This window comes from Telopea speciosissima, chromosome 9, assembly GCF_018873765.1.
Source record: "Telopea speciosissima isolate NSW1024214 ecotype Mountain lineage chromosome 9, Tspe_v1, whole genome shotgun sequence".
Classification (NCBI taxonomy): domain Eukaryota; kingdom Viridiplantae; phylum Streptophyta; class Magnoliopsida; order Proteales; family Proteaceae; genus Telopea; species Telopea speciosissima.
In genome coordinates this window covers 4,875,499-4,888,353 of record NC_057924.1, presented here as the reverse complement: position 1 = coordinate 4,888,353, position 12,855 = coordinate 4,875,499, and the positions used below count along the sequence as shown (strand labels likewise).

At 39.0% G+C, this 12,855-nt stretch overlaps 2 protein-coding genes across 2 annotated transcripts; one reads left to right on the top strand and one right to left on the bottom strand.

Moving 5' to 3' along the window:
• The first annotated feature begins 3,758 nt into the window (after nucleotides 1–3,758).
• LOC122640272 (cellulose synthase-like protein H1) lies at nucleotides 3,759–6,386 on the top strand. Its single transcript, XM_043833421.1, has 3 exons — nucleotides 3,759–4,070; nucleotides 4,150–4,483; nucleotides 6,204–6,386. The coding sequence occupies exons 1-3, from the start codon at nucleotides 3,811–3,813 to the stop codon at nucleotides 6,384–6,386; spliced, it is 777 nt and encodes a 258-aa protein (XP_043689356.1). The 5' UTR covers nucleotides 3,759–3,810.
• Nucleotides 6,387–11,176: 4,790 nt separating this feature from the next.
• Nucleotides 11,177–12,855, bottom strand: LOC122640271 (putative pectate lyase 2). Its single transcript, XM_043833420.1, has 4 exons — nucleotides 12,133–12,855; nucleotides 11,938–12,041; nucleotides 11,512–11,650; nucleotides 11,177–11,395 (listed from the first exon to the last, which is right to left on the bottom strand). The coding sequence occupies exons 1-4, from the start codon at nucleotides 12,853–12,855 to the stop codon at nucleotides 11,177–11,179; spliced, it is 1,185 nt and encodes a 394-aa protein (XP_043689355.1).

Sequence of the window (12,855 nt, the reverse complement as noted above, 5' to 3'; positions counted from 1 at the left end):
TTCATTTGGAATCCCTTAACCCCGATTCGAAATGAAATGAATTAGGAGGAGAATAATTATTACTTAATCCTAAGTCAATACTAAAGTGCACTCATGGGCCCAAACTCCCCACTCAAGCAAAATTAGGTTAATGGGCCAACACCCAAACCAAAGCCAAGGCTAAATGGCTCCAAATCCAGATGGGCCTAGAATGGGAACACGGCCCATACCCAAAATCCTAATTAACCCAAATCCAAAATCTCATAATTCAAGCCCAAACCCAATTCCCAATTAAATGCCAATTACCATTGGAGGGCCACGGTCATATCAACCTAGAAATGGGCCCAACCTTCCAAAAGCCCAACTATTTAATCATGTTTATAAATTCAATTGAGCCCATTTCTAATTTGTCAATTTATTAAATGGGAAGCCCGAACCAAAACCAAGCCCAATTGGTTACACGGGCCGACCACATCCCTTCCCTTTTGGTCGATGTCCCACCTATTATGGGCCAGAAATTAAGGGCTAAACCCATCTTTCAAACATTCCTTTCTTTTCTTTTTAAAGCCCCTATCTAGGGTTTAGGCTTTTACTGTTTTACCCCTTTCCCAACCTAGGTCTAGATTTTCTTTCTTCTTTTACTTTCCCATTTTACCCCTCTCTTTTAGGTTTTAGATATCTTCTTTTAAAAGCTTTCCCCATTTTACCCACCTCTTTCTTTTGAATTCCCTTTAGATGCCATGTGGCATCTCTCTATGGACTTGGCACCAATGGGCTTTTCCATGGGCCAAGTCCACACATTCTCTCTCCTTTTTTCTTTTCTATTTTTACCTTTTTACCCTCCCCCTCTTAAAGTTTATTTCTTCTTCTTCTCTCTTTTTTTGTGATTTCCTATTTTGCCCCTGCCAGGCCATAACCTCAATGGGCCGGGGTTTATGCAGTCTATTTTTTTTATTTTATTATTTCTTGGTATCTGAGACAGAGATCGCCGGTACTCCGTGTCTCATCATCGCCAGGGAGGGGTGACAAAAATCAAGTGTCTACACTTAAATGTAAGTTGTAAGAGAACCCTTTCCTCTCCCATCTCCCATCTCCCATCTCCCATCTCAAAATTGCCTATAATGCATTGTAAGATTAGCATTGTCAATATATAATGTTTTTTTCTTTCTTCAACAGCTCTGTTACGTTCGACCCCATTTTTCAAAGCTTCGAGTCAGTCAGTAAAATGTCCACTCCTCTCTTCATTAAGCCAGTAAGCCTATTTGTCTTTTGTTTCTTCTTCTTTCCAATTCTTAGAGCTCTGTTTAATATCTCCAAATCCGATAACTCTGTTAAAAAGCATACCAAATTCTAAATTGAGTTTACTATTTCATATTTTGATGCCTCTATTGCTACATGATTAATCAATTACTGTCTATTATTTCATAGTGGAATTTATGTTACCACCTCAGCAGAATTGGGATGCATGAAATTTCTTCCTTTTGGAAAGCTATATTGGTTTGCATGAGAAGATTAGAATTTAGTTGCAAAAAAATCAGTTTTCCCCTGGATTTTTACTAGGATAAATCCGTATTTTTGTTCCCTTACTATTTCAGAGCAACCGTATTAAAACACATATTAAACATGTACCAATTAATTGACGTACACGTTTTATTGCGCTGGATTTTTGAAAAATGAACTATTAACGTGTGGCCGATTAATTGTCGTACGTATCCGTTCTCGTATTATCATCGTACCTGAACTTACTAACTATGCACACCCACCTCAATAACTACCCCGAGTATAAATGCCCACAGGGGGACCCCAGGTAAAGGCATCTTGATTTCACTTATTGCTCGATCTCTCCGTACCCTTTCTGAAAATATTATCTATTCACCAGACTGACTTAAGCATCAGATGATCCCCCTCGGAGTCTGCTCTGGGTCTCTTCAGTGTTTCTCACCTTTTGCAAGATATATATCCACGTCAACAAAAAGTTACACGTTCCAGTTTTAACTATGGTCCAGAAATCCTTACAAGGATGTGAGATGGCCCTTTTAGCAAGCTTGTGGACTTGATATATGTGATTAGTTAATTCTAAGAATGTGCCAATAATGCATGTGAGAGGGGATCTTGGGTTCTACATGTCCACAAATTTTAATTCCCATTCAAATTGCTGTAGCAAAGTTTTGAGTCAAATTCTTGGGTGACCTTCCTCCATGGGCCGTTAGTTTTTCTGCAACTCTTTTGTAGTGTAAAACTTGAAAAGAAATTATGGTATATATCTCTTCCTGAGATCATAAATTCTTTAGGATAGGAAGAGGAGAAAGTAATTAACATGGAAAATTTGTAAATTTACTTAAAAATGATTTTTTTTTTTCTTTTTCTAACGAATGACAATTCAAAAAGACCAAGGAAGTGAGTCGGCAAGCAGATAAGGTGGGCAAGTACAATGGACGAACAAATTGTCACTTGGTGATTTTAGCTGAGAATGGATGAATTTGAAATCTAAACATCGAAATCATTGAATTAAAGGCGCCAATATTACCCAAAAAAAAACCTAAGGATGTCAATCAGTCAGTTTGGTCTCATTTAATTTAGGTGAAAATGGGTGAATTCCAAACCAAATCAATAATAAGTGTTTTTGGGTTGGGTTGGGTTGGGTTGGGTTGGGTGGGGAAGGGGGAGGGGGGAGTTTGGTCATTTCATAGGGAGCCCACTTGGGTTAGGTTGGTATCTGTTTCTTATTGGTTTATATCATTTCATATCGATTTCAATCCGATTTTCTATGCTCGATGCGGATTTCTGTCGACATAATACCCCAAATCAAACTGATCCAACAATAATTAGTTCGAATCAATTTAGGTTTTTTTCGATCACAGTCACTCAATTTGACCGGTTCGTAAAGGATTTGACACCCATACATTGAATGTTGGATCAGAACGTTGGTCCCAGTGGACTTGAGTCTATTCGCCACCATTTATGACCAGTACTTGAATGTTAGTTGAGACCAAAACCCTAATTTCCATCGATCTTATCCAACCTTTTCTTCAAAGTGAACTGTATTCTCTACTCAATTCCGTGCCGTAATTGAATATTTCACTCACTTTAAATCATAACTCAATATTATTTTCCTGTTCTTCTTTTCTCGAAGGGTTGTTTGGTTATTCATTCTTTGAAATTTTTAGAAGTTCATCAGTTGGTCTATTTATATTAATTGCCTTATGGTTTTTGTTTCAATCGTTGGTTCCTTTTATTTTCTATTGTTTTCTACCATGGCTCTTGAAATGTGTGAGAGGAAGAAGTCGAAATGTGCAGACCCAGACTCCCCATCGTGAATCTCTTGCTTTTGGAAAATAGGGTTTTGTTTTGTTTTTTATTTTGGTTTTGGTTTGGTCCAATTGAGTCGGTCTATTTTGTTTTGATTACGGTTTATCTCATCGAAGCAAATTTGGAAGAATTTAAAAAGGCTCATTAGTTCCCTGGATTCGACTTCTCTACTTCCGCTGCCCGGTATTGCCGTGCACCCCCACACACAAGCGCAGCGGAAAGTACCACCTTACCCTTGCTCGGACAATACGCTTGGGCAGAGATAAGACTGTACATTCCTCCTTGCTTGTATGTGGGGGCGCACGTGGCAGTAGGGGCAGGCGGAAGTAGAAGAGTCGAAATGCTAGATCTCTTATGCCACTAGCCGCTCTCACAAGAGAAGGCATGATGATGATGGCTGCATGTGGCATCACTGGCATGGCAGGAAAACTTAGCTTCACAGCTGGATTTTGCCCATTATATATAGGACGATTTTAACTGCTAAGTGACCCTGTGTGTCCCAATTCTCAATCTCCATTTTCCATGGCGAATCCAATCTCTTCTATTCCCCTCCAAGAGAGAATCCCTGGTAGAAACACCCTACAGAGAGTCCTAGACCTCATCATCTTCTTTCTCCTCCTTCTCTTCCTCTTCTATCTTCTATTATCATTCAACGTTCATGGCGTAGCTTGGAAGCTTGCATTCTTCTGCGAGTCATGGTTCACCTTCTGCTGGATCCTCACCATGAATGCTAGATGGACTCCTGTTGATTACACCACTTACCCTGAACGCCTCTTACAATGGTATTGATAACAGATCTTTCTTTCTTTCTTTCTTCTTCTCCTCCTTTTTTTAATACCTAAAACCACTCTTTCTATATAGGGCCGGTGATGAGCTACCCCCAGTGGACATGTTTGTGACAACAACAGATGCAGTTCTTGAACCACCAATTATCACTGTCAACACTGTGCTCTCCTTGTTGGCTGTAGACTACCCAGCTCACAAGCTAGCTTGCTATGTATCTGATGATGGAGCTTCTCCTCTTACCTTTTATTCTCTTGTGGAAGCAGCTAAGTTTGCAAAGCTTTGGGTTCCTTTCTGCAAAAGATATGAAGTTCAAGCTAGAGCCCCCTTCATGTATTTTTCTACTGAGCCCACCAAAACAAATTCCCATTTCTCATCGTCCGACTTCCAAAGGGAATGGAAGAAGATTAAGGTAGTATACAGCTCCAGATCTTAATTTCTTTCCATTATTTGTATCTTGTATTGCTCAATAATGTTGGGTATATTCTATAACCCTAATATATGTTCTAATATAAGTTTACTTGAATAAAGAATAAGACTGTGATGGATCCCACTGGATAATGCTCATCTAACCTAAAACCCTAGTCTTTCTTATAAATACTACCTAGAGGCAGCAACCTATTGACATGCAGGGTATATTGTTTTAAGTAACCTTATGCTTAAACCCTAAACCCTAACAAATAAAGATATATCTTCCCATCTTCCCATCTCTCATCTCTATCTTTGAGTTCACAGAATGAATATGAAGAGCTTAACCAAAGAATCGAAGAGGCTGCTCAGAAATCTGTTCCATGTGATCTGACTGGTGAATTTGAAGTTTTTTCAAATATAGATCCCAGAAACCATCCATGCATAATCAAGGTAAATAACCCATTTCTTGATTAAATCAAACCCAAAAAAAAAAACTATCTGAAACCATTAGAAGTATAGGGTTCATTTGTTCTTTGTATTTCATTTGCAGGTCATATGGGAGAACAAGGGACACCGTCCAGATGAGGTGCCGCACCTAGTATATGTGTCTAGAGAGAAGCGGCCCAAGAACCCGCATCATTTCAAAGCAGGTGTCATGAATGTTTTGGTAAGAACTTATACAAAGGAAATCAATCGTTGTAGACTGTAGTCCCTCCCTTACGTACTTCAAGTTATTAAAGTTTCTTTAAATGGGTAGCCCACAGCATACATGGATCATCTGCACGTACTCACAGGTGAACGTACATGTTAGAGCTAATCACATTTTAATGTTGTTTTCATAAAAACTCCTCCTTCCCTTGTAAATGGCAAAAATAGGACAGGTGTGAGCCATCCGTGAAGAAACTCTGAGTTTTTGGGAGGAAGATGAAGAGGAGAAACAAGATGGGTTTGGGGCTTCGTATAGTCTAGGGATTTGAAACAAGATGGGTTTGGGGTTTGGTTTGAGTGAACTATGAGTCGGTTGGGTTGGGTTGTTTAGGGGTTGAAGGTACGGTTCAAAGCTCTCATTAGGTTTTGGAAGAAAATTTGAAATTTTTTGAGTTGTTTCATTTTCAAACGTTGGATGGCTGTCTTGCCATGTGGCCGATGTAGAAGCTTGGAAGTAGGATGGAAGTACCACGAATGGAAGTAGAGGAGTCGAATCCCTATTTTATTTTGAAAAGTTATTTAATATATAAAAGGGTAATCTTGTAATTTCATATGTCACTACATTAGATATGCATTAAATGACTTTCAATATTTTGAAAAACCATTTTACCCATGCATTAAATATACATTAAATAACTTTTTGAAAATAAAACAAAGGGTGAAATAAAGTAAGGTTACAATCTTATTGGTTACAGCAAGATTTTCCCTTTACGTATTGACACTCCAAAGTGTCAATTAATTTGTAACCTAAATTTTTTATCTCTAAGTTGAATACATTTTTTCTTTTAATTGATAGTAAAATCTATCATTTTACATATGTATTCGAAAAATGTGAGAGACAATGGGAATTCTTGAAAATGACATAATAGTAAATCACTTTTAAATAATTTTTAAAAACCTTTTTTTACCCGTATAGGACAGATAAAAGAAGATTACATGTTCTAAATACTCTTATAATGTGTCATTCAGACAATCAAATTACCTAATATTACTTACGATATTGAAATGATCAGACCAGAGTCTCAGGAGTGATGACAAACTCCCCTTTCATGTTCAACGTCGATTGTGATATGTTCGCAAACAACCCAAAGATTGTTCTCATGGCAATGTGTCACGTACTTGGTTTCGAGAAAGAAAGCGAAAGCGGATTTGTTTTGTACCCACAAAAATTCTATGGAATCTCAAAGGATGACTAGTTGGGAAACCAATTCTTGGTTCTACTACAACGAGTCATTTTACCTATTATTGCCATTTTATTCTCTTGATTTCTTTTCTAACATTGTCTTCAACTTCATTACGTTTTCTGCTTAGATTGTGGGCCGTGGATTAGCAGGAATACAAGGGTATTTATGTGGTGGATCAGGATGCTTTCATAGAAGGAAAGTTATATATGGACTATCACCGGATGAGGCAGAAACTAAAGCAAGATATATGAGTTTAATTAATGGTAGTTCTTCTTTGTTTTTCTGAATCTCATATGTTCAATCATAGTATGTCAACATAACGTGTTGATATTATTACATTGGTAACATTGCATGAAAATTATGTAATCTTGAGGTAGGGGTGTCAATTGGTCCAATTCTGGGCTATCGGTCCAGTTCTCTAGGGGTTTCGGCTCTAAGGTGTCAAGACCAGATCTGGACCAATAAGCTCACCGGTTCCAAATTTGAGATCCAGGACCATTAACTAATGGGTGGTCCGGTTTCGGTTTTTAATCGGGCCCAAACATGCCCTTGTTGAGTAGCCAAATGTAAAGCATTTTTCCCATTGGAACTAGAAATCTCAAGCAAGCTAGAATCTTTCAAAAGCAATTCATTAACTACTGGTGTGTGTCCTCTATGTGCAACAATATGAGAGGGGTAGAATACTAGAATTTGAGGGGCCAAGTGTCTTGCTTAGTCTTGGGTCTTGTTCTAATAGTAACTGGACAACAACTATATAATAAAAGTCACTTTAACTATACGTTAAAATAGCAAAGATCATCTTTTAACATTTTAAAACAAAAAAAATTGTGCAAGACAAGTTCAAGTGTATGCATTTCTTCTGGTTCCAACGGTTCCGGGGACCCAACCAAATCCGGCCGAACCAATAACCTATCACTAAGACCAGATCCGGATCAATAAGCTATTGGGTGGGTCATTTCCGATTCCTAGCGGGACGGTTTCGGTCTGGTTATAGGTTCCGGTCCAAAATTGACACCCCTATCTTGAGGTAAGATGTTTATTTTCTCGGAGTATTGGCATTTTTCTTCTTGGACCTAGTTACTCTCCACACCTACCGTCTGATATGGACCCCGGAGAAGGGTATTTCAGACCATGAACAATAAGGTTGGGAATTAACGATGAATCAAGAATCCAATCATAGTATCACATCACCATTGATAAAGAGATTTAACTTAATCTTTTCTTCTTTTTGCTAGGAAAATCATCTTACGAAGCACTTCGAGCAGAATTTGGAAATTCCATTGAATTTATGGAATCTACGAGTCGGGTATTGTTTGTTATGGATGAAAACCCGGGCCATCCGAAAGATCTTTCGAGCTCTATCAAGGCAGCTATCTCAGAGCTTCTTGTGAATACGAGTACAACACACAGTGGGGTAAACAGGTGGGGTGGGTCTACGGTTCCACAACAGAAGACGTTCTCACCGGACTCAGGATTCATACAAAGGGTTGGAAGACCATCTATTTTGACTCGGACCCATCTGCATTTCTCTGGTGTGCACCTGTGACTGGGCCCATGACATTGACCCAAATGAAGAGATGGTCCACTGGTCTACTAGAGATTCTATGGAGCAACAATAGTCCCATCATTGGCACCCTCACCGGAAAGCTTCAATTCCGGCAATGCTTGGGCTATCTTTACATATTGATTTGGGCTCTACGTTCTCTACCTGAATTGTGCTACAGTCTATTGCCAGCCTACTCCATCTTCACCAACACCAGTTTCCTACCTACGGTAATATTTTTATGGGAAAAAGAACTCAATCTAAGAGTGTGCATGGCCTACACCAGTAGTCCCATGAGTCTATCTCTCTTCTTCCCTTTTGAAAAGACACCTTTGCCCCCTTGTTTTGAGGAGGAGAGAGATTAAGATACATGGGAGTGTTAGCGTCGACCATACTCCAAGACAGAAAACTGTTTCTCTATTTCAATTCCATATGATTAGAGAAAGGGTTCTTTGAACAAGCATTATAAGGGGCTCACCAATATGAGACAATGAAACAGAGAGAAATAGAGAGACAGAGTGCTAGTGTACCCTCCACTGACAGCCCAAAGAATCTTTGCCAATATAATAATTGGAGGGAAATACACAAAGTGCAGATTCCAAATCCGATTCAGCCCCCCTCTTGGGGACCTCCCCATGTGGGATCTTCTCCCGCTCTGAAATGATGTCATCGCCCCTTCTGACACAAGGGGAGTGGATCCTTCCACCACATGGGGAGGGGGAATCGACATCCTCTACTTCCGCCTACCCATGTGGGAACCCTAGGATGGTGGGGCGAATGTTCTACTCCGGTGGTGGAAACTTTGTCCTATGAAATATAGGATACCTAATCCATGAGCCTTATCTTGAGCGGATTAAAATCCTCTGCAGTGCGAGCATCTGGTGGAGCACTGCAGTGTGACTCTGAGAGCTAGACACATGGAAGAAGCTTCATCCAACGGTGCGAGCTAGATGCAAGGTATTTTTTTTCTATTTTTTCTTCTCGAGCTCAGCACTGTTCGATGTCAACTCTTTCACATGTCAAGTTCTCAGATCTCCACTGCAGTGCACCACTAGAGAATTTTTTTTCCATCTTGGCCATACACGTCCTGCCCGTCTCAACTTGACCCCAGCCTTGAAATCCCAACCAAGGCCCTTTAATTTTTGGTAGGCTCAGACTCACTGGGATAAACTTGAACAACTAGTGTAGGTCCTTTTGGATCAATGAAACGATCATTAAATATCAATATAATGTGATAATCATGATAAAAATTAATCTACCATATTTGTTGGAAGAGTAATTTGATGAAATGGTCTAGCTCTTCGCCTTCCTACCAACAGATCTGGTCATCTATCAGCTTTGAGGTGCAGCAAATGGCCCTTTCGATCATTGCCCCGTGCATTGGTCTTTATTCAACACTTAATGCCTTCAAGTCGACATCGAGTGGCATTTCTTTGGCATGTATTTAATGTTGAAGTTCAAGCATCGAGTACCAAACTGAGTCCATTCCACGTTGAATTCTAAGTTTTTTTTTTCCAGAATTGTGGACTATTTATTTTTTTGGGGGTTCTCGTTATCACGAGTTGGGGTTTATCCTTGGAGGTCTGGAACTCGTCCTAGTTCATTCCTTGGTCCCCAAGACTCCCCCGTGACATGATTAATCACATTTTTACCTTCAATTTGATTGATCAAGGGTTTTTGTCCTCTTTTTGGCCATTGATGATAAACCATCAAATTTCATTCCAAATGAACGAATAGGATGGAGATTTTCAGTCCTATGATGTGTTAAGGAGCTGTGGAACCTTTTAAATGTATCACTATATTACCCTCTCATGTTTTAGAGGATCATTTGACAAAGTTGAGAGCCATTTGAAAAGGAGTTTAAAACTCTAGTTTGTTTGAGGGCTTTAGGTACTTTGACTATGTGGTTCATTCTCTCTCTTGAGTCAAGGGCGTTCCCCTACGCTCCTACTTCGTGCCCTTTATACAAGGTAAGAGTTCCTCCTTTGTTGTTTTATTTCACTCTCTTTCATTGTCTTCTTTTTCTTCCTCTCTTTTGGTATTTCATGTAAAGATGGTGTATGCAATCCTAACTTTCTAGGTATTGTATAGTTGCCTACTCTTTGTATTTTTTTTTGGGGGTGAATGATTAATATATTCAAAGAAATCCATGAATTCTTTTCCTATTAGCGTGATCGTGATCTATTGGGAGAGATCCACGCAATATGTGTCTCCTATGCTGGGTGTTATCTAAAATATTACTATAGATGCTATTTTAATTTATATTTTTTATTCATATCCATTTGATGGCATTTCGGTATTTTACTAAAATTTTGAATCAAAGTTTGAGCAAGTTTCCTTGTTTTTTCTAGACTAAATTTTGGCCATTAAGATGTATATGGGGTTCTCTATCACATGGCCTAACCCATGTACTTCCAAATGGCAAATAGTGAGACGTTTTACCTCACTAGGCATAGTGATGCCTAGAATTAGGACCCTATACTATATTTCTTCTCTTGCTTCTAGTGGAAGACTGGATCTCACTCCATGGGCGTAAGCGATATTTAACTACGTAAATGTCTTATCACTTGTGCATGTACTAGTTTTATTTTTTGTGTTTCTAGTTTCTTCATTTACGTATTTGTGTGTAATATACAATGATGTGGGCAATTACAGTTTTATGTGGCATAAACGATTGTGTGTGTTGCTATTGTTTAAGCCTTCCAACCCAAAAAATATTTCCAGTTTATTTATGTTTCATTTTAGTTCTATTAATCCCATCATAATTGTTTCATGTCAAATCGCTTCATTACAACAAGAACATATTTTATATTAAAAGCTTGATACAAATGGAGCATGCATGGTCCAATTTTGCATGAAAAGGAAAATCTCCTCTATAATTAAACAGTTGTCAATTGATTATAAATAGGCGTGTTCTTTCTTTTTTTTTTATTTTTTGACGGGAAGTTCTCAAAGTTTACAAAAAAAAAGTAAAAAAAAAAAATATCCCCAATACAAAAGGGAAAATTTCCATGGAAATTTTACATGCAAGGGGTGAGCAAACAAAGAAAAAAGAAAGAAAAAAAGAACTCTATGAGAGAGAGTGGTCTCTGCATATATGAAGGGGGCAAAATGATCACCGCGCCATCCATGAAATCCCAAAACGAGAAAAGAAAAAAAACTCTATGAGAGAGCTAGCTAGGGTGGTATCTGCATATATGAAGGGGGCAAAATGATCGCCACGCAGTCCATAAAATCGCAGAACTATAAGACTTTTGGTTCAGCACCGTCGTCCTGCATAACATTGGAGAGGACCTGCACCGGCTGTTAGGGTAGGCACCATGAATGCCGGGGCAGCTGTGAACGACTGGTAGCCACCATATTGTGGGTTACATGACCCATATCCAGACTGAACAAAATAAGCTCCGTTCAAAAATAAGTCACCGGACGACCTCCATTTCCAACCCTCCCATCCCCCTCCACAAATTCTCTTAGTCACCTGTAATGCAATTCCATTAGCCCACCTAATCAATATATCTTAAAATTAAACAACTAGCTCTACTAAAAGTTAAAATTATTAATTAATTATAAGTAGAAAATATTTTATAAATATACCTGTTTCGAACCAGGATTGTTGGAGGCAACAAAGTAATTTCCTTGACTAAGGATCGTTGGATTGGAACTCCCACCGATAGCATACAGTCCCCACTGATCGTATCTATTGTTCACTACATGGGCATATCCAAACCTAATCCTGCAATGCAAATCAAAGGATCAATATTATTACATGAATTAAATAATATGCCCAATTAGGGTAAAAAAAGATTTCTACACTGCCGTTTTACAGATTCTTTTATACTCTGGGATTTGCACTAATTAACATTTTTCTTTCACCATGTGAGTGTCATGTAGGCCTCATATGGATGATACTATTTTTCAACCTCTCATTGGTTGTGATGTGTAGATTTCTTTCTTACACTGCCCTCGTAGGAAACCCTCTCCCAACTAATAATTATTAAATTTCAATATACCATTACTCACCTTGGCATTCTTTGATTACAACCTGGGCCAAAATAGTTATAAGCCAATGTAACTGTCATAATCTTGTCCGCAGTATAACCATCATTGTGTCCCAACAGAACCACCTGTATAGTAAGTTAAACCAAACTCATTTAAAAACTCGGGTCCCAGATAATATTCGGGTTAAAAAATAGAAGAAGTGGGATTTAGGCTTACTTCGTCGTTTTGGGTGAAATAATTGTTGGAGACAGTAATGGCTGTCGAAGCATGGATTATATCAAGTAGGGTATCGGTGCATCGTGCGAAATAGCAGTGATCAATCCAGACATTCGAGGAAGCCAACACTTGAATACCATCACCAGGTGATCCTTGTCGATGGCCGACATGACTCGGAGAGCTACGAACCATCCCAGAATTCCCAGCTGTACAATCATGTAAACTAATTCCATGTACTATAACATGGCTCACACCTTGTATTGTGATGCAAGGTCCATAAGCTATCTCCACCTTAGCTCCTCTCCCATCTATAGTCTTATAACTATTCATAATGAGCTCATTTTGTAGCTTAATGACCATATCCCTCTCAAATATTATCCACAAAGGCTCTGTTTGGATTGCACCATACCTAAGGGTACCGGGCCTCGGATTAACCGGATCATCGGCCGGAGTAGTAACTACGTAAATTTTTCCATATTTTCCTCCAATTGCTCCTTCACCAAAGCCTGTGGCACAGTTGGCTAAGGCACGACGATTGGCTGCCCAGTTAGAATTCAAGCGCCAGCAACCGTCAATTTTGTTCATGACAACATTCTTCACTGGAGATTTATGCCCAAAACCATGACCGTAGCCATAGCCATAGCCTCCCCAAGCTTGTGAGGTTGAGACTAGATATGCTGCAAGTAGACAAGAGATGAGGAGGAAATGGATTGCAAAAGCCAT